This window comes from Varanus komodoensis, unplaced genomic scaffold (genome assembly GCF_004798865.1).
Source record: "Varanus komodoensis strain SLA01 unplaced genomic scaffold, ASM479886v1 scaffold67, whole genome shotgun sequence".
NCBI lineage: Eukaryota > Metazoa > Chordata > Lepidosauria > Squamata > Varanidae > Varanus > Varanus komodoensis.
Genome location: NW_025336308.1, coordinates 615,778 through 637,966, shown reverse-complemented (window position 1 = coordinate 637,966; position 22,189 = coordinate 615,778). Strand labels below are relative to the sequence as shown.

The 22,189-nt window shown below is 40.0% G+C and overlaps 1 protein-coding gene across 4 annotated transcripts in view; it reads left to right on the top strand.

Annotated features, from left to right (window-relative positions):
- Positions 1-22,189, top strand: part of HMG20A (high mobility group 20A) — a 42,064-nt gene that overhangs the window by 5,350 nt on the left and 14,525 nt on the right. For 3 of the 4 annotated variants that reach the window (XM_044450471.1, XM_044450470.1, XM_044450474.1), the window contains exon 3: positions 21,027-21,126. In XM_044450471.1, the coding sequence (XP_044306406.1) occupies positions 21,041-21,126 (86 nt within the window). In that variant the 5' untranslated portion in view covers positions 21,027-21,040. Of the gene's footprint in view, positions 1-12,849; positions 12,866-21,026; positions 21,127-22,189 lie in introns of those variants that run through there. The other variant, XM_044450473.1, reaches the window with a different exon arrangement.

The following is a 22,189-nucleotide window of genomic DNA, read 5'->3' as shown; positions in this document are numbered from 1 at the left end:
CTGAACAAATAAATCATATCTTGGGTAATATCTTTAAGAGTATTGCATACTTATTTAGAAAAATTCATGGTTGTGTGCCAGGCTGTTCAGTGTAAGATTATCAGAACCAGGCCATTGTTTCCTCTTTTCAGAGAAGAGAAAACTATAGCTTCTGCAAAAGAATTCTTGCTTCCTTTACTCTCTTATCCTTGTACAATTGGTAAGGCATGAGAGAAGAGAAAAGACAAGTTGCTGGCTTCTATAGCTATTGTTTTGAAATACATTGACTACTCGTACTGTGAGGGAGGCAGGAGTGTTTTAATCTGTGCATCTATTTTTTCCTGTAAGATAAAATGTGCTTGCATTGAATTTGTTGTTTGCTTGAAATTCCATGAACAGAAATTGTTAGATCCCCCAGCTCATTGTGCCATTTGTGCTCATTGTAGTAGATTCACATGAAAGCTTTGCCATGAACATCATGTATAACTACACCATCCTTTCTACCACTCCAAACTGTTGAACTTATTCTTTTGTCTGTAATACTAATAGAATTAATGCTGTTAGTGGGCGTTTAAAAAGTTCATCGATCATTGAATCATAGAATCATACAGCTGGAAAGGGCCTAGCAGCCATCAGGTCCAACCACCTGTTCAATGAAGGACTCAAGTCTTCCATCCAGATTTCAACCAAGCCCAACCCTGCTTAGCTTCCAAGATAGAATTTAAGCAACTTAGAGGTATGAGAGGCAAGAAACAAACAAAAAGAATGTAAATTCCTACACTGTCCATTAAAAATCATTTCTATGTACAGGTATGAGGAACATCCGGCAAGCAAGGGAAACTTAAGATCCAGCCTTCTGCTGAAGTATTTCCGTTGTGACATCTGGGTAAAGAGGCAGCTAGCTAAACATTCACTACTTGCCTTGTCTTGCTCAGTCGCAAAGTCGTGCCCAGCTCCTTGTGTCCCTGTGGACCACAGTGCACCAGTCTCTCCTGTCCCAGGCCTCGCCCAACCCCATGCCCACCACACCAGTGACCATCCAGCCACCTCAACCTCTGCCGGCCCCTTCTGTTGCCTTCAATTGTTCCCAGTGTGAGGGTCTTAACATACTAATCCGTTGTACGCATTCACAATGAGTGTGTATAGGAGGGAATGGGAACATGCCTGGGTCCCTGCTCTGAATATCATCATCGGTATGGCAATAAACATCAGCCCTTTGTACGTTGCGCTTATTAGTTTGAGTGGAAACTCAAAGATGTTCAACTGAACATTTTTAGAGTCATACTTCACAATTTCATACTAAATAGATGAAGACACACAATGGCGCTGATGCATATTAGGATGGGGAATCTTCCTGAAATGCTTGATGCTTGGAAGTTCTCAGAGCACTGGCTTTTTTGAAAGACTGTATTGCCAACAATTGTCTTGATAAACGTTCCAACATCTGGTTAGTATACCTCTCTCTGTATGAGTGACTTTGAATAGGAGCTGTTTTATATAATTTTAATGTGTTCTTAAATGTGATTAGAGGTAGAATGGACTTCAAAGCTAGAGTTGCAATCCTTTACATGCATGTTGGTAAGACTTTCTTATGAATAAATATGTAGTAGACTGAGGTCTAAGAACATGTTTTTATATGTCTTCCTCCACTTGTGATTTTGCAATCATAGTAACTCCTACTTTATCTGAAGTCAGGTTAAATTCTCCCGCTTTCCTCTGCTATGCTTGCTTCTGGATGGTGCTTGTTTTCCATCCATAACTAAATCCGCTATAACTGTGACCAGGGATATCTGGTTTCTAGTCTCCACCCAAACATGAAGCTCATTATGTCACTTGGGGCCAGTCACTGGCACATAGCCTAACCTACCTCACAGCATTGTTGTGAGGATAGAAAGGGAGAAGAAATACGTTGCCTTACATAATCCAGGTTCCTTGCAAGAAAAAGGATGGGATATAAATAAAACAATTTTCAGCATGTGGTATAGTTGCAACCCACATTTCATTCTTGTTTTTTGCATGTCCTAAGTCATGTACACATATTATCTCTGTTGTAATTGAACAAATACTGCACTGTTGCTGACTTCTTCATGTCATCTAGCACGTCATTGGCAAAGGACCAATAGTGCAGTTTTACTGTTTGTAACAATGTTAGTTTTGAAGATAATTAAATAAATTTCATTGTAAAGTTGTTAATGTTTTTGACAGTCATCCTTGAAGAGCAAGACAGGCCTTAATATCTCACATGTTGCTCTATGTGTGACTGTTTTGCAATTTGAGAATGGGGCATGCTGTTCTTGAAGGCATATGTATTTGGGGTAAAAGGATAACAGTTTAGTTGTTGGCTAGTGTCATTGTTAAAATGTGTTGAATAAATTGCAGCTAAAAATCCTATCAGGGAACAGATTATGGTTTTGAATGACTTTATTCTTGTTCTACTGCACTATCTCTCATCCTGATGAGGTGCCAAATTTAAAGCTGTTTTTTTTAATTGGGTAGGGTTTCAGGGATGAGGAGATCCATGTCCTTTTAAAGTAAAGGAATGTTTCTTACATGAGGAAACATTGCAACAAAGGGGGTAATTTGTTTTCTCATGCTCAATTAGTTTCTTAAGGTTTCTCTACAGTCTCTTACAAAACAAATGGTTGAACTTAGATTTCATCCATTTAATTCATCTTCCAATTAGTATTTTGAGGGTTGTGCTGTTGTTGTTGTTATTTGTTGTTTTTACCCAACATTTATATAACAGTTCTCATAGCCCCTTGAAGAGTTTCCTCAGTTCTTTTTTGGGAGGTTATTCTAGCAAGGCAATTATCAAGGGAGCTATTCTAAGGATATATTTATTAGAGAGGTTTCAAAGAATACTGAAAATAATGGAATATATGAAAGCCTTTCAACTTGTTCCCAGGGCTCAGATGCACTGCTGTGAGCTGGAATAGCACTGTGGGTATTGATATGCAAATAAAGAATGGGTTTGAAGTGCTATAAAAGAGAGTCAGATAGCATGTATGAGAATGGAGAAAATTGCAAATGCACAGAAAATGTTTTAATATATATTTTATACTGTGCCACATTGAGTTTTAGAAGATGATATAGTTAATTTACCAAAGACATGCTAGAGGCTCCACTCCCTTGAGACTCATGGGTAACTGAGTATGATTATGAGTAACTGGGTATGATCATTTTGTAATGCCAGTTGCTACAGAGTTCTGTAGGTCAAATGTAATTTCTTTGAATTCAGAAAATGTCGGCCTCAGAAGTTCACTGAATATAGGCATCGGAAGTATTACTAGTGATGATAATTTGTTACGAATTGTTATATATTAAGTTGTTGACTAGTATCAAGAATGAAAAAAACCCACCCAAAATGAGTTTGCTGGGGTTAGACAATCAGGAGAAGATTTACAGTTTATTCAGACATACAGGAAACTACATTTATGTATTTGATTTCTATAAAAGCTGAGGGGTGGGGGATGTCAACAGCTGTGCTGTCTGTATAGAATAACTGCTGGACTTGTGCTGTCAAAGGTGCAGCAGCTCTCTCTTTGTCCCAGTATATTGTTTTGTAACCAGCGACCTTTTTATGTTGGACACAGTCTAACCTATTTGGAAGGCACTTCCTCCAGTTGTCACTTCAGACTGACCTGATGCAGACCTGGCTTTCAGTTTGCTTTTACCAGCAATGTCACTTTCTTTCTCCTCCCCCTTTATCATCGTGCATCCTCAGAGTTCTTGACTATTTCATGACTTTTAATTGAAAGCAGATCACTGTTTACGAGGATGAGATTTAGTTTAAAAGCAATCACTTCCTCTGTCTTTGTACACTTTTGCTAGTTGGTAGGGGAATTGTCAGCTGTCAACCTACAGTTCTCTTGTAGGTATTCCAGTGGTTTCTGGTGACTCAGAGGTAAGATTCTGCACAGTTGAATATTGGTGCGATGATCAAGGGATGGTGGGTGATTGAGCTAATAATATTAAGTAGCATTTTGGTGAGTCAAGGACCATGGTTTTCCGGTTTCTTCCAAATTCCATGCTGTCAACTGTGCCTATGCTTTCAATAAAAATGCTGTCTCCCTATGAACCGATGAAAGGTCGCAAGTTTGGAAGCATGCCCTTTCTCATGGCATTGATTCAGACAAAATGATACATGGAACATGATACTGTGGGGTACGGACGGCCTGGGTGTCAAAAGCTTGGGAAGCATTCGTGGGAAAATGTTTTTGTCAAAACCAAAAATAGATAACAGCGTTCACTTATTTCTGGGGGTGAGATATTGATGCAATGACTGTACAGCTCCAGAGAAGTAAAGAATAATTAATTCTATTATATAATGAAGAATTCCTTTATGGGGTTTATTACTGATCTTAATCAGAGAATAGTCACTTGGGAGTGACTCCTAAAGAGGTCATTTTAAGTGTTTAAACATGGGCTGCCTACCTGAAAGGCACGTTCCAGATAATCACAGATATATATTATCTTTAGTTAAATATGTCTATTTTTCAAGGTCAAGAAACAATTCCAGTGTAAGAATTGAAGGGCATTCTTCTGTCAGCAAGTTCTATCTTGAGTTTCAAGTAAATTTGGATCTCTTTTCTGAGAGCATAATGTTGTGACTACTGGGCTTTGTTTCTGATGCTGAGGGAGCCTAAATGCAGCAAAGACCTCAGGGAGAAATGTTTAAGCTGATAAGCATCAGGCACAAATAATTATCACGTAAGCTGTCTTCAGTAGAAGAACAAATGCCGGAGCGAGATTTTCTGTGCTTCAGAGTATCTTCCATTTTGCTCTGAGTTTTCCTGTAAGAAGGACATTTTATTTATTTATTTTTTATTTATTCGATTTATATCCTGCCTTTTTCCTACAAAGGGCTCAAGGCAGCTTACATTATCTCTCCTCCTCCATCTTATCCCCACAACAACAACCCTGTGAGGTAGGTTGGGCTGAGAGACTGTGACTGGCCCAAAGTCACCCAGTTGGCTCCATGGCCGAGCGGGGACTCGAACCCAGATCCTCTGAGTCCCAGTCCCATGCTCTTAACCACTACACCACACTGGCTCTCTTACTACACCACACTGGCTCTGGCATGGTATTTACTTCATGCTTACAGCAGAACTAAACATGTGTCATGTGTATGACCAATTGCAAGGAGATTTGCTTTTTTACAAGTTAAAATGATGAGGCCAATGTGTGGAAGATCCACACAAAAGATCCAGCTTTACTGGCTAGGCCACCTTAATATTTATTTATTTATTTCTATCCTGCCTTTTTTGTTTTTAAAGAACTCGAAGTGACTTGCATCCTTCTGCTCCTCCTGCTCTTAGTCTTATCCCCACAACAACAACCCTCTGAGGTGGGTTGGACTGAGAGTCTGTGACTGGCCCAAGTCTCCCAGTTGGTTCCCAAATTGCCTGAGTCCCAGTCCCATGCTCTTAACCACTCGGTCACACTGTCTCGACAGTTCCCCCATCACTTAGCAGTAGTTAAACTACTGCTGCAACATTTTTTACATTCCACTATATACCGTGCAATTCCAAGCAGAGGTTTTTCAGTATAGCTTAAAGGGAGAGTAGCATTCTACAATTTACGTGGTATTGATGCTGAGAAACTGAGCGGAATCCAGTGCAGTACTTACACCACTCATTCCTTTCCTCAAGCAAAGAGTCACCCCAGTGCTGTTGTCCAGCTACTTGCGCAACAGTTATTTAGTGCAACCTGAAACTGGCAGGAACCATCTTGGTGGAACTCACAATACGGTGTTCCACTGATGTGCTTCCTTCCAGAAATGAACATTTCTGCTGTTTTTGAAGCTTCTCCCAGGAAGTGTTAAATTCCTCTTTTGGAAGAGCTAGAAGAATTGACAGGACCTGCTACTTTGGGGCAGAAATTAGCCGTGTGAAAGGGAAATGGCAGTGACATAAGCACCTTAATGGATTTTACTCCAGATGCAGAGGTACAAAAGAGTGAAGTAAACACAAAGAAGAAGTTTGTTGCTGTTATGTGCCATCAAGTTTTCTCTGACCTACAGTGACCCCGTGAATGAAAGCCTTCCAAAATATGCTATCCATGACATCCCTGCTTAGCTGTTCTGTATACAAAACTGTGGCTTCCTTTATGGAGTCCATCCAGCTCTTATTTGGGCTTCCTTTTCTTCTGCCTTTGACTTTCCCTGGCATTGTTCTCTTCTCCAGGGTGCCTTTTCTTCTCATGATGTGTCCAAACTATGACAGCTTCAGTTTTGTCATTTTTGCTTCCAGGGAAAGTTCTAGGACCCTCTTGTTCATCTTTCTGTTAGTTCATTTGTAATGCTCTCCTCCAGCACCATGTTTTGAATGCATCTATTTTCTTCCTGTCAGCCTTTTTCACTGTTCGGCTTTCATTCAATGGTGTGGATGATCTTGACCTTGTTCTACAGTGAAACATCCTTACATTTGATCTTTTCTCGTTCTTTCATTGCTCCCTTTCCCTATCTGTCGTCTTTGAATTTCTTGGCTGCAGCCTCCCTTTGAATTGATGCTTAGCCAAAGTATACAAAGAAGTTAGGAAGGTGTATTTACCACAGGATTAAGATGCTGGGGAGGTTTTAAAGTTTTTGATCATTGAATATTTGAGATGAATAAAGTGAGCTGCAAGGGAAAAACAGTACTAGGTTGTACTAGGTCAGAGTTACAACAAAGAAAACAAGCCTCTGGACTTCAGAAGGAGGAACTGACTTTGGTCAGGGCAGTATTTGAAATGTTTGTCATATTTCAGCAAAATAAAAACAGCGTGAAAAGGAGATAGTTGGTAGCTGTCAAATTGGAATATACAGATTTGTCCCTGGGCTGAATGGAGACTGGGATTATTATTTATTCATTTATTTAGGAGGCTTCTATGCTGCCCCATTCGCCAAAGCCTCGTGGCGGCTCACAACAAGAAATAAATAATCGCAATATAAAAACAATATAATTGTGGCTCTTGTGGATGCGGTTGCTTAATTTTGCTTTGCCTGTTCATTGCCACTTTGGAGAGGGATTGCCCCAAATTGATAGAATCTTTCCTCCGCATCAGTGGACCCTTGCTTGCACTTAGTGAGTTGTATCTACTTCTTTCATGGCTTGGTGTCTTGACTCAGCTTTGGAGTAATGCAAGTGGAGGTAACACCTCATACCTCTGATGGAAAGGGTTCTCTTTGTTTCTGTTAATTCAAACATCTGAACCTTTCAAACAACTTCTGATTCATTATCTTTGTATAATAATGCATGCAGTTGTTATAGTTGTTTATATAACTAGAATAATGGATGAAGGGGTAATATAATTGTTCAGGCATAGATAATCTTGTCTATCTGTGCACATATATATCTCATACACAATGTGAACATTAAGCCTCCACTGTATGATTCACTGTTTCTTCGCTGTGCTACTACTGTGAAGAAATTCCTTTGAGAGCAATACACTGTCACACTTTTTTTGAGTTTCACAATAAATCTATTAAGATGGCTCACTTGTCTGGATGAAATAAATTAAGTCTACTACCCTGTATAGTTTACCTTTTACTGTTTTTCCCTATCTCATGTAAGTGTTTCAAAAGCACCTTTTAGCAGTCTTTATTATTTTTATGTGGGACCATTTTTTATTGGATCATGAAACACAGAATGAACATGAAATAAGCATTTTTGCCTATTTTATATATTAATAGAAATGAAAGTGGTATTTTGGTAGTGCTTTGAGGATAGAATCATACAGAAAATTCCAAAAGGGGGGAATACAGCAATACAATATGTTCCTATAAAAGGAAAAAAAACACTTAGATATTAAGAGTAAACTAGGAGTTTAGTAGGGAAAGATTATGATAAATATCTAAAAGAGATTTTTTGAGAATGGCTTGGCAACCGCTTCTGGAGCCTGAATATTAATAGTATTGTTGGGACTTGCTATAAACTTTGGATATCGCTGAGCTTTATATTCCTTTCCCTCCGATTAGGTAGATCTCAAGTATGCTGTCATTCAGTTCCTCTGAAATTGTTTACCAGAGTTCTTAGGTAAATCTAACTTGTTACTGCATAATCTTGATGCTTTTCCAAAAAAGAATTTGTTTCCGTGTGTTCGTAGCTAGGCCAGAATACTTGAGAAAAATAAGTTTTATGATTTTTTTCTGAAGTTGCAATTACTTAAGGCAGGGTTTTTTGTTTTGCACACATCCAAATCTTTGTATTAACAGTTGGCAACACCCTTCTTATCTAACTGCAATCACATTCTTTGTAGCCACTGTTGGTTATATTCAAAAAGTATACTCAGTGTTTAAAACTTGAGTCTAAGTATAATTATAAAAGACCAAAAATGTAGCAGCAGATTAAAAATATCTGCTTGGCTTCTGAAAAGCATGCTAAAAATAAGTGTTGCATATTTTTATTTTTTTGAAAATTTCCATTTCCCCCCCTGAAACTCTAGGAGGTGATTTTTTTATTTGCCCCATGGCTACAAAAAGCCTGGAAATTTTACATCTCTAGGTATGTCCAGAAGAGCGTTTCTGAGAGTAAATCATTCTTATATTCTTACTATCCTCTCACAGTTAATCCTACTTAGCGTACAAGTGAAGCGCAAGAAAAGTGTGCTTATATTTAAGAAATATTAAATATATTTAAGAAAAAAATATGCTTGGGAAATGCTCTTTTGTAGTCCATCTTGTATGCCATACCCTGGGACATTTTTGTGTGATCCACAAATTTTTCCCGATATTCTGAGTGTCTCCAGTTTTCATGGTCTAAACACCATTTTAACTTAATTCTTGCAGGGGTCCATTTTGAAATGTAACGGGGGAAGCTTTTAGGAGACTCGAAGCAATGAAATGAACATACAATACATTATGTTGTTTAAGTCCCATACTTAAGCCCGTATTTCAAGACCTTTCAATTAGTGACAAGTTCTGCATTTACACTATAAATTAGCTTTCCCGAGGCTATAAGCAATGGGCGGCATACAAAAATTCTAAATCAATCAATCAATCAAATATAGGGCAGCAACCTTGAGATTTAGGTATATTTCTTGGCATGTCTTTGCACTGTTGTTCAATCATTTTGATGAAAGCTATGTAGAAAGAGAACTATTTAGTTGAAAGGCAGGCTGTGTCTGCATCTAATACGCACCAGATGGAATTTTGGATGGTGCAGCTTTTATACTACCTGCAGAACAATCCTCTCCTAGTTAAATTCCCTCTTCCACAGAACCGTTAAAGTAGGCATGTTGAGAACTAAGCACCGTTTTGAGGGGCTGCATGCCAGTGAGGCAAAAGGGGACGTGGCCAAAGGCAAAAATACCAGTGTATTTTTGCTTAAAATTCTGACTAGCAGTAACTCAGCCTCTGTAGAGTCTTTTTACCTTTCAGACTGTGGAAAACACTGCTCAAAATTTGGGAAACTGCCAAATGAAGAGTTGTCAGGGGGAAGGCTATAGGGCCTGGGGAAGTAGCATGGTTATTCTGGGAACCCAGGAAGGCTGAATTTTGTACCCTTGATCTGAGATGCAATGCTCTGGTCGTCTTTGGATTTGGTTATCCTTGAGAGGATAGGAGAAAGATGGATGTGTGCAGTCAACAATTTAAATGGGATCTTCTCTTGTTACTTCTTGCCTCTGATGAAGCCAATGTCTCTTGATTTAAAGACGTTACGTGGCAATAGCAGTTCTTGACATATTTTACACCTTAAAATGCAAAATAGCACTATTGTCATGTGGACAGGACAGGACTGAGTTTGTTTTGTATCACAAGTGTATGGATGCAGGAAAACTACCTGATCTGGAATCTACCACCTAAGCAACTGCTCCATAATTGCTTTACGACTAGTTGATTGAAATGGTTAAGAATAATGTCGTAAAAGTTACAGGAATGGGATTGAAATAGATCTTGAACAAAGATGCTTTAGGGTGGTGGGTGTTTAATGGATAGCCAATTATTCTTTTAAGTATCAAACTGCCCTAGGTGCTGGCATTTAACCATGACAATGAAATGGCTAGTAAGGATTTGCTGCATTAGCTTTGGATTTGCAACTTGAATGCAGGGTAACGCTTAAATGCTTGGTCACTGTTTTCCCTTCAGTGTGGTTGTTAACTAGGGAGTCATTTTCCAGTTTTATATTCTGAGATTATTGACCATTTTAGTGAAGAAAACACAGTAATACTGTGAGAGGGATTAATTAGCTTAGAAAGTAGGGATTTTCATCTCCTTATATGTGTTTATCTTAACTTGATTCTTCTCTGCATTTTTCTTCTAATTTGTGCTTTTATTTAAAGGGTCATGAAGGATTTTTCCCCCTGCTTTAGCATACAATGCTATTTAAATTGTGCCTCTTTTTTCCCCTCACTCTCTGAAGCTGGGAACCATTGTTTTCCTATTTACTCCTCAGAAAAAAGGATATACTTTAAAGGAGCTATTCATAAAAGTAAGCTTAGTATTTTTTAATAGAAGGGAGCATATTGTCTGGTTCCATTTCTGAGCTCTCCGGTATGTTTAAAAAAAGAAAGGAAAAAAGAGAATAGAGGTTTCAGGAAGAGAACATGTAGATAGGAAGGAAATTCCTCCTGCCAACCAAAGGGTTTCCGAGCTCTGCCAAACAGTTTGTCTGTACTTCCTTGTATGTCTTTTTAGACTTTCTTCTAGCACAGAGTGTTCAATTTTTCAAGTGACTCACTGTAACGATTCACTTTAGAGGGAGGAGACAGATGAAAAGATTGGTTTATTAAACAGATTTTTCTGCAGATGTATTTGCTCTGATTTTGAGCATACGAGCTATAATTTTCCCTAGCTGTATCTTTCCTTCCTCCCTCCAACCACCCATGTAGCCACGGGCAAATGCTGGTCTGACATTCCATTCTGGTACCAATGCAAAGACTGCATCCTTTTATGCTTGTAATGAAAATGCTCTACCTTGAAGTTCTGTCACACGGATCAATGTGCACAGTTGCTTGGAAACTGGATTCTGAAACCAGGGGCTGTTGCTTTGCAGGATACTTGATATTTATGCTTCACAAGAGCCATGGCAACCCAGAAGAAGTTGGTCCATTATGCAGAGTGTTTTGTTAGCTTTTTAGCTGTGACTGGCTGTTTATTTCTGGGTCAGCTGCAAGATAACTGTGGTCAGAGATGCTGATCAATGAGAGGATCGTGTCAAGATGAGATCTAGTCAGCGTGACCTGGAGCCCTGGTGTTTTTCCCAAAGCATTGAAGTGCAAATAACATGAGTGTTCATAAACATGGTTCTTGTGCCATATTATTGCCCGCAATTCATTCCAGTAGTGAACCACAGAAACTTTGTGAGCAAACTAGTTCAGTTACCTCTTTCCCCAAGGGTATCTGAGGAGTTGAACCCATCTGAACCAAACCTGCTGTCCTCCTTTCTCCTGTTAGGGCCAACCAAGAAGTAAAGAGAGAGTGTGGGCGCTATTTGTTATTTTTAACAGTTGCCTGTACATGGGCAAAACTTAGAATACATCTGTAACAGAAAGGAAGACAAGCAGGGAGGCAATTGAGAAGACTTCTGTGAGTTGGCATCCCCATCCCAGTGAGTCAGTCTGCAGTTCCTTCTGCCTCACCCTTTGGAGGGAAGAACTTGAAATCTGGACTGTGTTACTGGCTAGCAGGGAACGGAAGACACTGCCGCAGATATGTGTGATGCCTCTAGTCTTTTCTCAGAGGCCCCAATCTTTTTGGGCTGGTGGGCACATTTGGGCTCTCACATTTGAGAGCTTGTTGTGTGCTGTCTCATAAAATAGCTACCATAAAAGGGGAGGGTCTTACATTTACAGAAAAGTTGCCATGGTGGGCACTGTCAGTCACAAAGCACTCATTTTTAATGGAGCAAATTGGTGAGACTTAGTGCACGGACTGGCAGTGTTATTCCAGCAATTCAGAGAGGAATTCTCCCACCCCTATCTGGAGATTCCCAGGGTTGAACCTGGGACCTTCTGTGTGCAAAGTCTATCTTGTACCGTTGATCTACGACTGTTCCCTTGTAGGAACCACATTTGCCAACATACGCATTTCCTGTGCACACTGATTATTTGTCATTGGGACTATAGGCACTTTTTATGGTGGTCTGGTTTGAAATATGTAAATCACGATTTCCCTGCCAAAACATGGCGACCATATGTGAGTGGTGTCCTGAAATTCCACACTCTTTGATTAGCAGTCTGTCTCAAGTGAAGATGGTTAGCTACAAGTTGTTTCTGGATCCAAATGAGATTCTCTATTGTCCCCTTTCTAAATTTTAAATAACTTAATCCACTTTTTCTACTGCAAGCTTTTCCTTTTCTTTGTGCATATCATTTACTGCAAAATAGTAGTCTTACAAGCAAAGATACAGGGTACAAAAATGAATGCAAAATGATCCTATGAAGCCCCACCCCCTTTGCTGGCAGGCTCGTGTTCACTTGTATGTCTCCTCTTAAGAGTCAGTCTGAGCATCAGCTCTCTCTGACATGTACATAGTTGACAGAAACTCCTCTGATATTCTTGTGTCACTTTGGTAGCAGGTTCAGCCACTTTATGACCGAAGGACTTTCAAAGGTCTGTGTTTTTAGCACACTGGGAAAAATAAAAAGTTGGTGCTTGGCTATGCTTTGCGGGCCCTTAGGAGCCAGAGATCTCCCTTAGAAAGATCAGGTAACATGTTTAGTACAGAGTAATAATGAGAATCAGAGAAGGAGGTGGCTAGATGGAGTCACTGAAAGTTTGCTGTTTACTGAAAAATATAGTTACACAGGCACAATAAGCACTGGGGAAAGATCAAATGGATTTGAGGATTTTTACTCTCTTTTACTTTCTCCACGTTTTATTTATATCCTGCCTTTTTCCTGCAAAGGGCTCAAGCCAGCTTACATCTTCTCCTCCATCTTATCCCCACAACAACAACCCTGTGAGGTAGGTTGGGCTGAGAGTCTGTGACTGGCCCAAAGTCACCCAGTTGGCTCCATGGCTGAGCGGGGACTCGAACCCAGGTCGTCTGGGTCCCAGTCCCGTGCTCTTAACCACTACACCACACTTTATTGAGCCTTCAGAAATTTGGATTTGAGCATGTGGCATGAGTATGTACTGCTGAGGTGGTTTAAATGTAAATATAATCAAATCACATTTGCAAACATATATGTTTATCATTGGCACTCTCTTAATCATAATACATGCCCTGTTGTGCAGTATTCTAGAGTGATGATTATGGGGTGGGCATGGGGAAATTGCCTGGCAACAGTTTGTGAAAATGGGTCACAGGAAATACTTCAAAGGCCTTGTTTTGAAATGTGAACAACACTTATGGCATTGAGCCCAGCCAAATCATTTGGGCATATTTTGCCTTGGCAGAAAAAAAGATCTGGCACTTTGAAGGAATATCAAAATAGGTCATAGTAGTTCTGATCAGTAATATATAGAAGAAGGGGAAGAACTTTCCTTTTCATATTTTACTGAAATTAATTAGAATTGCATAGTGTGTTTTAGGTGTATTTGAAAGTAATAAATGTATGTGAAATGGTAAGCGGTTGGTGAAAAGCTACCAAAGCTTTAAAAACATATGCTCCAAAGAAGATTAGGATAAATATGGATACTCAGAAAGAGGCTCCACATTTACCAAATCAAACCTCTCCCTTAGTGGCAGGAACTGGGAACTCTTGTCAGTGCTTCCAAAATAAGTTTTCCTGGCATTGTTCTACTTTTTAAATCCACCCTTGTAAATAAAGCTAATCCTACCTGCCCATGGGGATTATCAGGGTGTGCATCTCTATACCTCAGTCCATCCTGTAAGTGTGGATAGTTTTTACTGGAAACACAGAGTTGCTGATTGAGTTGTAGATGATTTGTCTGTCCAAGTTAACATACAGTTTTGTTCACAATTTTGTAGGGAGCCAAGAAGCGTACATGATTTTTTCCTTCTATGTAGGTGGAGTATCCATGGATTTGTGTAGCTAAAATGTTACCAGCACAGAATGCTAAGATTCCCTGTGATTACCCACTTGGAGAGAGGCTTGGAAAGAAGAGTTGCCAAATAGTATGTTCATGAGGTGATAAAGGGATCTTCATTTGCACAATGCATGCACCGGCTTTAGAAAGGCAAGCATGGCTGCCTTGTTTTGCTGGAAGCTGTAAGAGCTGCCAGCCTGATTGAGGTGTGAGGCAGAGAGCCATAACTGTAGATAACGAAGCCTTCAAATTTTTGTGTAATGTATAGCGCAGAGCTGAATGTACCTCTATTTTTAAACAGTGAGAATGGAAACACAACTAACCATTTCCCGCTTCTGAACTGTTTTCATAAACTGCCATTAAAGTAAACTAAGGTGAACATTCTGTATCTGTATGAAGTGACTGTCAACTTGTTCTCAAGCCAGGGGATTCTATGCCAAATGCTCGTGAATATTCTACGCTAGTGAATATTACTTATCTCTCTGTGAATAAAATCTAGATAATTTCAAAAAGTTTGCGAAGAATATGAGAGAGGGGCCTGGCACCTGTAGTCCTCCCCTCCTCCCAAAAAGCCGCAGTCCATTTTCAAACATGTTTGTAAATTCAACATCAGTTTAACTGGCTATGATTCTGTTTTCCCCAGTTTGGAAATGGGCAGGGATAAATGAATTTCCAGTTCCGTTCTAATTAAGCACGTTATAGGATTTTTTGTTTGTTTATTTACATCTGCATATAGATAGATGATATTTTCCCAACCACATGCCGTTGTCTCCCCATCATTGACAAGGGTCTGTTCTAGGAAAGGAGGAAGCGGGAACCAGAGAACATATTCAATAGCTGCTTAGCTCCTGGCAATATGTTTTTGCTACTTCTGTGTTTCTTTTGATCCCACTTTTCTCCCTTCAAATTGGACCCACGCAGACCAACGGCTTTTAATCTGCATCTTTCCAGACATGAGGAGGGAATAGATGGAAGAATGGGTTGATTTCTCTGCCCTCCACACACATGGCAGTTCAGTCACTTTCCCCAGCAACCTGGAAGTACGTTGATCATTAAATTTTGATCCTCAAATTGTGCAGTAATTAGTGTTTATATGGCACATATCAATTGGTCAGTAGAATGCGTTGTGTATTATCTCATATAGAATATCCTGCAAAAGCTTCATTAGGTAGAGCCATAGGTATCTTTACATCCTCCTATTGGATGCTAAAATGTGGCCTTTATTCTGGTGATAATTGTGTGAGTTGTCTTGCCACCAACATCATCTTCTTGCCATTGTTGGGAACACCACTGCAGGTGCAGTAATGCATAACTGGCAAGTGTTGTTGTTGCCATGGATTTCTAATAACCTTCTGTATGACATGGTCGCTCTTCTTCTCCCTTGCTGTCTTGCAAGATTGGAATGTAAAGGCGATAGTGAAGGAAGGAAAAGATGAAAGCTGAAAGTTTTCCCAAAACATTCATTTTGTCCTGAATGTTACTATTTGAGCATAGTTATCAGTGGTGAGGATGTTTGGTCAGGCAAAATGAATATTTATACACAGATTTATGAGAAGAGTTTAATATATGTCACAGAGAGCATTTTGAGTATGTTAGCTACTAAGTGATATTGCCTACAGTTTGTTACCAGTCCTGCAATTTAAAATATTCTTTTACTGGCTCCTTCTTGCCTTTATCCTGACATGCAGCTCTGCTGATCTCCACTCTGTCTTACTCTTTAGTAATAGAGAAGTCTTTCCTCTTTTTTAAAAAAAAACCCTGTAGACCAGACCCATGCATTTAAATGATATCTTTCCAGGAAGAAAAACATTTTGCTTAATGCTTCAAGTTTTTAAAGTAGGTATAGTGGAAATGTATTTTCCATAAATCTTTTCCTTGCAGCCATGGAATAGCTGAAATTGACTGCACGGTTTGGGAATTTGTTAGGGCTTGAGCAAGAGCCTAGGGCTGGGAATGGTCATTGCCATTTATTTCATTCGGCAAATAGGATCAAAACTGGATAATAAAAAGTTACTGAAATTCTTAGGAACAGTCCAGTAATAGGTCAGCAGTCAAGTTCCGTGAGAACTAGCCTGGATGGTAGAAATTGTGCCCACATCAAAGGATAGTTCCAAACAGAGTTCGAAGTTTTGGTGCTGACCATCACAATCCCATGCGTGTTGGAGCCTGGGTACCTGAAGGACATCAGGACATCTTCACACAGCCTTCTTCTGTGTTGTGGTCAGCAAGTTTATAACTTTCATCTTGGTGTCTCTGCCTTTGGTGGTGAAGCAACTTACAACAGGCTTTGTCAGTGGTTGATCCGTCTGGAATTCCCTTCCAGGGAGTAGATGCTAGTCTGGCATCTGCTTGGGTATGTTGACAGCACCAGGGAAATTCACCCATTTATTATTTCAGGCATTCTAAGTTCCTAATTGTAATTTATTTTAAACGTCCCTTATTTGCTGCTCTTATCATTTGTTGTTGTGATTTATTGCTTGTTGCGACTTGCCTTAAGAGTCACTTGGTTGAATGGCAATATATGAATTCATAAAGGAATTGGTAAAATAAAAAGGAACTGGTTCTGCTGTACCCATGCCAAGGAATTGAAGAAAGAGATTACATACTTGGGCTTCTACATGAGTGGCAGCATAGTCCAGTTAGCCATCTGTAACAATCTGGACAAGCCAACTAGAACCAGTGCAGATCTATGATGTCAGTTTGCTTACTCATGTGGAAACAACCATGCTGAAACCTTGTGTCATATGAATCTCTCCCTCTTCCCACTTCCTTTTGGTGCATGAACTCTGCCTTGCCAGGGGTTCACCATAGTTCAGGCTCAAGAGCAATGTTATTAAGCAAGGATCTTAAACCAACCTCACACCATGGGTCTGGTTCCTCACTAGTGCAAAATCTGTGGTTAGTTTACCCATGATTACAGCCAGTTGATGGACTCTGGGGAGGAGAATATGAAAGTGTGATACAATAAGCTTCTTACTGCTTAAATATAATTAATCAGCAGGGCTGTGAGAAACAAGAAGTTATGATAACATTGGAATAACTAAAAGGAAATCAACAGTAGTAGCTAATCAAGAAGCTAATCAGTGTTTAGCTTAAACACTGATATATAAATACAAAAGAATTTGGCAGAGTCACGTGCCACACTTGTTTGGTTGTCGCTGACCCTGCAGTAGAGAACACGTGGATTATAATATAGTCACTCTGGCTGGGGATGCGGAAAGCTGATCTTTTGTGACTGCACAGACAAGCCAGGGAGCCTCACATGAAGTTATTTTAAAATCCTTTTTTTGTTATGACAGCATTTTTTGTAAATTTTGACTTGCTGTTCACACCTGCAGTTTCCCGTTAGATCACAATGTGGAAGGCAAGGGTAATACTTCCTTTTGGAATTCTATTCAGGTTTTTTGTCATCTTGACAAACTGTTCAGGAAGGAAGGTGGATGTTGGTGGGACTGGCCCAGCAACTTTACTTTGCCACCCAAACCCACAACTTCTGTGGGGTGAATGAGGAGCCTCACAACTGCCTGAACATAATTTAACTGCCCCACCTTTTGACTTTCTGTGGACTGTTCTGCAACCTTGTAACTCCTGATTATACCTGCCAGTGATGAGGAAAGATTAGCTTATTTTAAACTACTTGTCTTATTTGTTGGTCTTACTATTGGTTGTTATGATTTATTGTTTGCTGTGACTTGCTTGGGGGCCAGGTGGTTGAATGGCAGTATAGGAATTCATGAAACAGCTATGAGACCAGTAATAACAGGAAATATTCTGGAGGTCCTGATACCAACAGATCAATCCTTGACAGGGTACCTCATTCTTTCCTAGGTGTGAACTTGTGTGCCCCTAGCCACATGCCCTACTTGTTGGAATAGTTTAATAATCTCTGCTTATTCATAAAGATTTGACCTCTTCTTTTGAGACCTGACTTCCAGTGCCCAACCATATGAATTAAATAAAACAAAGCTTTAAAGGGAGAAAGTGGTCTGTGTTCTTCTAACTTCCTGTGTTTATACGGTCTGGGTGAGTGGTGTTCAAGTTGATGTCCAGCTGCTTCCTCTGCAAAATTGAAAGGCAGATTAAAGCTTTAGAGTCACTGTGGGCTCAAAGGAAAAACGGATACACCAACACTAGCCCAGAAGTCCTTACAAAATGCATCAGGTATAATATGAACCAGTTTTCATGTGCCTATACGCTAATTTTTTGAATTCTTTGTTAGAGGAAAAAATGCCTTCCTGTTGAGGAGGTTGTCATTTTAAAGATGCCTTTAAATCATGTTAGTTTGATTTTTCTAATTGTGAAACATAAAGTCTTGTTTTTCAAGGCTTTGAAGAGTTCTGGTCAAAGATGAGAAAATTTGATTTTAAGAAAACAAGGCCAAGTTTTCCATGTTCCACATACTGAAGTTTAATTTGTATTGAGGTTTGTGCCTCTTAAAGCTATACGTAAGAGCTCAGCTTATTAAAATCATTGAACTGCCAGGGGCTGTTTAGGCAATTGAGTCCATCCCTTGTTCAACAAAGGAATCCAGTTTAAAGCACTGGCGACAGATGGCTGTCTAGTCTCTGTTTGAATACTTGTAATGACAGAACTCCCTTTGTAGTAGGTTCCATTATCTGTCTGTCCTGACTGTAAGGACATTTTCCTGAGGTGCAACCAAAACTGCCTTCCTGTAGCTTTAGCGTGTTGTTGTTCTTCTACAGTTCACAACCTGTCTAGTGCAGGGGTTCCCAGTGCAGTGTTTGCAGGCACCATGATACCTGTGGGCACCTTTGGTGGCACCCACAAAGGGGTTCCTGCATGAGTTTCTAAAGTGGCCAATGTTAATGCATGTGGCTGGATTTGTTTGAAATGTGTTCATCTTTCTAGTAATTAGATATATGCACCCATATGCCACCCATTCATATATCAGAACCATCGGGGGATCTTCAGTCGATTGTGTTTAGGAGTTAGGTGCTTAGTCTCAGTTTTGTCATATCCGTCTTTTAACTATCAGGAGCATGCAGAGAATCTGTTTGCACTGACCATAAATTTCTGTGAAGCAGATAAATAATTTAAAAGAGTGTGCATATCACTGAAGATTAAGTACAGTTTCAGTTCAAAATGTATATGCATAATAGCCTTCTCCTAAAAAAGAAGCCACTATTGGTCATTGCTAAAACATAAATTTAGAAGAAGCATTAGTTGTACTACATAGCAGTTTTTCAAATTCCCAACTGTGACAAAATGTTGGGAAGCCCTGGTTTAATGAGCTGAAGCCCTACTCATGGCTAACAGGATGATGACATACTGACAGAAAAGGTCAAAGATTATTTTATTATTTCCCACACCATTAAAAAGAACCCTAATTCCTAGATTTCTGTTAATGGCCACATCTGCAACTCAGGCAAAAAGGAATGGAGAGGGAGGCAATTTTTAAAAATTTATTTCCTTCATTCTGGCCTTCAAATTGTGAATCTGATATACAGCTGAATTATAAATGTTTCTTTTGCCTTTTCGAAAACAAGGAATAAGTTGCTGCCTCACATCCTTAGCAAATAATGTCCTTGGTGAGTAGAATTGACACCCCTTACATCACCCTTCTTCAAAATGTAGATGAAAGTATAGTTTCCTTCCCTGGAGGCAGCAAGATTGATCGGGAGCATCTGTTTCACCTAGATCTTCCATTGATCTCCTTATCTGGACATTTACTGAACGCTTATTCAAAAGAATACCTTGGTTGGGCACCCAAAGAGATGCCTTTATCATTTATTATAGCTGAGCCATCTCCGTCTGCAAGATATAGAGGGCTGCGTGTGCGTAGCTTTTAGTGACAAAGTGCATTTTCTGGCAGCTTCAAACAGCACGAGGGGCTTCAGAATAAACTTGCAAGGTTTCTTGCTCACCTAAGTAGGACTTGTGGCTGAATCCCTGCTGGTGGAATCTGCCTGAAGTTAATAGAGCAAAATGGGTGTCAGTGAAGCACATGACATCGCGGCAATCAAATTTCCATCTGACCCTTTTTTCACATACTGTAATTGCTGTTTCTTTGCTTTTATGCACCGCTGTGACTTGATTCCTCTCCCACACCTTCCACCTCTTTTTGTGGTTCTTTTATGTCTTCAAAATATTTCCTGGCAGCCGGAGGATTTCTCTCTGAGGGTAGTTCCTGTGCCAACATAGATGGCAGTGGCTCGGCATCTCTGTAAGATACAGAACTACACATACTGCTGTTCAGGAGAGATCTAAATTTATATTCACAGTTACTTTGCTATAGAGTTATTTTGATGGATGTGAGAGAAAAATAAATCGCTTTTGAACTGGAACTGTATTGTACATTACAACTATGTCAAGCTATGATCCTCTTTCTCTCCCTTCTTCCCCTCTTTCAGGGTAGGATCTGTAACAAACAAAAAGTTTAGCTCCTTCACGTTATATTTATTATTTAGATAATACCATTTATACAGCATTTATATAATATGTCTTCAACTTTACAGAGCAACAGTAAGACAACAGTGCCCTGCCTGGAGGACCCTATATTCAATACAGGGAGGCAGTAGTGGGAAGGGAGGATAAGAGGGGAAGAATAAGTATATGATCACTCCTGAAAATGTGGAGAAATTGCCGAATGATGAGCAGGGGGAAAGACACGCTCACAGTTAGCAGAAGTCTTGTAAATTCAGTTCCCCCTGTTTCTTGTGGAACGTATACATGCAAAATGCATTAGTGCTAAACATTTGTTTTGTCTTTCTTCATTCATTCATTTCGGTTAGCAGGATCAGATTGTTTGCAGGGTTGCTGCCTTGCTTACAATTCCAATGGACTCGGTTTAAATGCAGCCTAGAGTTAACAGTCATCTGTGGATTTGTACACAGCAATCTCTTAATTGGAAGAAACCCCAAGCACTGATGTCACAGCAATTTCAGTGAGGCCTTGTTTGGGAACGTCACTCCAGCCTCACTGAAATGAATTGAAATTGTGCAACCTGAAGGCTGAACCCTAATGCCACACCCTTAAGCAGATACCCAGCTGAATAAACCTGGAATTGGTGTGCATTACTTTGGAGCAGACGTTGAGCTCAGAGTATAAATCTGCCTGCTCGACTACGAAAAGACACATGATGGTAAAAGTAATGTGGGATTTGCGCCTGCAGTTATTGGAGCAGCGATGGAGAACCCAGTGGGCAGCTCATCTCCCCCTGCACATTTTCCAGAAGGAGACGGATCCAAGGAGAACAGCGATGTCCCAGCTGGGTAAGCAACTGTGCTTCTGATCACACGTCATGGATATTCGATCCTCTGCAGGGTCTCCAGTTACACACAATAAAATGCACCGTATTAAAACATTAAAAATGTCGCCATCCAAAGCATCCACTTAAGATAGGCTCTCTTTGCCCTGGTTTAGCCTTCCAGCTTTTAAACCTACCTCCATCTTAAGTGACTTGTAACCATTTCTTGCTTCTTGTTTGGGAAAAAAAATGGCTTTCCGCTGGAATATTAAAGAAGAGGCTTTCATATAAAATGCTAATTTTTAAATTTGCAGTGTTGGTTGCATACATTTTAGGGTGGGTTTAGAGAACCAGCATTCAAAAATGCCGAAGTGAGTAACTTTCTTCTAGATAAAACTATGCAAGTCCCCAAAAACTTGGGCACATGGTAAGAATCTACCTGAGGGGAGAGTTTAGAGTAATGGCCACTGCAGAGTCTTAGCTGTTTTGATCTTCAAGAGAGCAAGGTTGTATATTTCAGGCTAGGTAGAAGGACTGTTTTGGCACTGGCGGCTGGATGAACAAATTCCTTTTTCTTGTATGGTTTTTAAAACCACCCAAGCAGATAAACAGGGTTTCTGTGCTTTAGCCTGGGTGATCTCCCACCCTCTAGGGGCATGGCAGCAGCTTTCTTATAAAGTCTCCCAGGTATGGGACAACTTATTAGGTAGAATAAGGTAGAATGAAAAGCAAAATAATAAGAACAAGGTAGAAATTTATTGGTTGATGGCAAAACACTGTCTCCTGCCCCAAGCCCCAATACTATGTGTGTACCAGGCCTGCCTGATTTCAGTGACGGAGGATTCTGTGCCTGACTTTTCTGAGTGTAAAGGAGCTTGAGTCTCATGCATTCATTTTTGTACGGCTGCTCTGTTTTCCCTGGGACTCTAAAAAGATCCAGGAACTCGGTGGCCAGCATAGAGGAATGACAGTGGCAGAGGCGACTCGCATGTATGCATGTCCACTACCTTACTGCTACATTTGGTACTCACAACATCACTTTAACATATCAGGGGTAAAATAGGAAGTGCTGCGCCCTGATTGCTGGG